Source organism: Plasmodium reichenowi (assembly GCF_001601855.1).
Source record: "Plasmodium reichenowi strain SY57 chromosome Unknown, whole genome shotgun sequence".
NCBI lineage: Eukaryota > Apicomplexa > Aconoidasida > Haemosporida > Plasmodiidae > Plasmodium > Plasmodium reichenowi.
Window position 1 is genome coordinate 1 of NW_017962470.1, and position 3,049 is coordinate 3,049.

The 3,049-nt window shown below is 19.4% G+C and overlaps 1 protein-coding gene across 1 annotated transcript; it reads left to right on the forward strand.

Annotated features, from left to right (window-relative positions):
- Nucleotides 1-1,186: 1,186 nt before the first annotated feature.
- Nucleotides 1,187-2,647, forward strand: PRSY57_0025600 (rifin; the record flags this gene model as incomplete). The annotated part of the gene is made up of 2 exons (XM_012907967.2): nt 1,187-1,237; nt 1,406-2,647. 2 exons carry the CDS (start codon nt 1,187-1,189, stop codon nt 2,645-2,647), a joined length of 1,293 nt encoding a protein of 430 aa, XP_012763421.2.
- Between the last annotated feature and the right edge of the window lie 402 nt (nt 2,648-3,049).

Below are 3,049 nucleotides of genomic sequence, written 5' to 3' on the forward strand. Positions count from 1 at the left end.
TTGTTATTTTTTTTTATTCATATTAAAAAATAAATTTGTAAAATATTGGTTTTTCAAAAGCATAATTTATAAATAATAAGAAAAATAAAATATTTATGTATATTTTATGAAAATTATTATTGATGTTAATTCACAAGAATGTAATAAAAAAAAAAAAAAAAGGATATTTATTATTTTGTACTTTTTTTTAGTACAATAATTATATATATATAAGCATTTATTTATATTCATTTTTTTTTTTTTTTTTTTTTTTTTTTTATATTTTTTTTATTTTATTTTTTAAAATAAAAAGATCAAATAAATTATTATGTTCATATACTTCTAAATAAGTAGGCGGACCTGTAGTTTTTCTTATGGAAATGTTGATATTGGGAGAGGAACAAATGTCTTATGAAGAAGTGATACTCATCTGACTGGTGGGTTATTAGGAAATCTTATAAATTAAGGTACCTTGAAAGTATTATTTATAGGATACATATTTCTATATATATATATATATATATATATATTTATATTTATATGTGCATACGTGAATATATCATTTTGAAAAAAGTAATGAGAAAAAGAAAAAAAAATATAATGAAATTATATATATATATAGTACTTATATTTAAATATATGTATTTTTGTTTTTAAAATATATTATAATATATATTTCCTATAAGTATAAAATATTTAAAAATAAATTTTATAAAAATTTATAGATAATATATAAAAAAATTATATTTTAATTTTTTTGTTTATATTTTAATTATTTTTGTGTATTCTCCTTATTTATCATTTTTTTCAAATTTATAAGAATACATAAATATTTACTTGTGTAAAAAAAAATATATATATTTTTGAATAAATTATGGGATTAAATAAATGTTGTTAAAACATAATACTTTTCCTTTTTTGGCCTTAAATTTTTTTTTTTTTTTTAATATAATGGAAATTAGTATTTGAAAAATATAAAAGAACAAAAATACCTATTTGTATAATAGATAAATAATTGTTTTCTAATATAACAATAATATTTGTGGTTAATGATTATTATATTATATTATATATTATTATGTCATTTTTTTCTATATAAAAATAACATAAAAAAAAAAAAATATATAATATTATAGTAATACTTTCTTATAATAATTTCAATCATAAAATATTTTATATAAAGAAAAATGAAGACCATAAATTTAAAATGTTTCTACATATAATTTTAATGAATAAATTATTATTTTTATTAGCATACGTATGCAAATCATAATCATTATTATAATATCACATAATATATATATATATATATATGTAAATTTTTTATATAGGCAAATTTTATATAAATATATTCATGAAAATATTTATAAAAATATCATATATATAATATTATAATATATACATTACTTTCTTTTTTTTTTTTTAGTGGCATTTGCAATGGAGCTGTTACACACTACACCATATAAGAAGGATTGAAAAAATAATTACATCGAGAGGATTAAGTGAAATAAATTTATATGAACCGAATTATGATAATGATCTTGAAATGAAAAAAGTAATGGATAACTTTAATCGACGAACAGAAAAACGATTTGAAGAACTTAATGAAAGAATAAAGGAAAAACGAAAAAAATATAATAAAAAATGTGATAATGATATAAAAGAAATTATTGTAAAGGATAAAATAGAAAAACAATTAATAAAAAAATTTTCAGCATTAGAGAATGTATCTGATCCAAACCATTTACATAAAGGTAAAAGTAAAAAAAAGGTAACACATAATGTACAAAAGTGTTCTTATAAAAAGAGAAAATCATTACGAAGTATCTTAACAGAATGGGACATTTTAGATAATATTGATATGTATGAATGGATACCATTTTGTTCTACTGAAGAAAATAGTGATGGTAGTATAAAAAATATTAAAGATGCCATTACTAAAGTTGGCTATATAGGTTCTAATAATTCTATTGCTCCTGAAAAAAAGGGTGTAAAAGATACTACTGGACTTCGATCTATACTTAGTTCTATTCTAGGTTCTTCTAATTCCTTATTTCAAAAATATATAGATGAAAATATTACATCTGAAGGTAGTAGTTTTAAAAAACAAAGTAGTTTTGCATCTTTTATTATTTATGGCTTATCAGAAATTGTTGAACATGTTGTAGTTCCTGTTGTCACTACTCTTTTTTTTGGAAATACTGGTGATGAAAAGGACAGTAAATCTAAACCTGGAGGGAATAATTCATCTGGGGAAGAATCTCAAGTGTCTACACTTTCATGCTCATGTAAAGATAAAAGTGAATGCACATGTAAGTGTACAGGTACTTGTGTATGTAAGTGTGTATGTAAGAATTCATCAGAGCCTGCGATTACATGTGCTTGTGTTGAAAAGTGTAAAGATGCATGTCAGTGTGCGACATCGTGTGCTTGTGCAAAGAAGTGTGTTAGTGCATGTGTCTGTGCAGAGAAATGTGTCGCTGCGTGTGAATGTGCATGTGCACATCATTCACACAATCATATGTTCATTATACCAATTAGTTCTGAAAGCTTTATTGCGGCTTATACTATAGCTTCCATACTTTTATTTTTATATTTTATATTACAATTCTATAGAAAAATAAGGATGGAGAAAAAACAGAAATATTTAAAATTATTAAAAGAATAGATATATAGAGATAACATAATAATTTTTCATGCAGTATATATATATATATATATATATATATATTTTATGTTTATTATAAAGATAACAAACTAATATATTACATTTATATATCTATAAATGATAAAAATATTATATTTTTTTATTATTTTTTTGTTTGAAAGTTATATTCTTAATCTTTTTATTTTTTTATTTTCATTTTTATTACAAAGTTTGTTTTATAACATCTTATATATATATATATATATATATATATATAATACTATTATATTATTAATTTATTGTATACTGATTTTGTTTGTTTATTTATTTGTTTGTTTGTTTATTTATTTGTTTGTTTGTTTATTTTTTTGTTTGTTTATTTATTTATTTATTTTTTTTTTTTTTTCATTTTTTTATAAATTA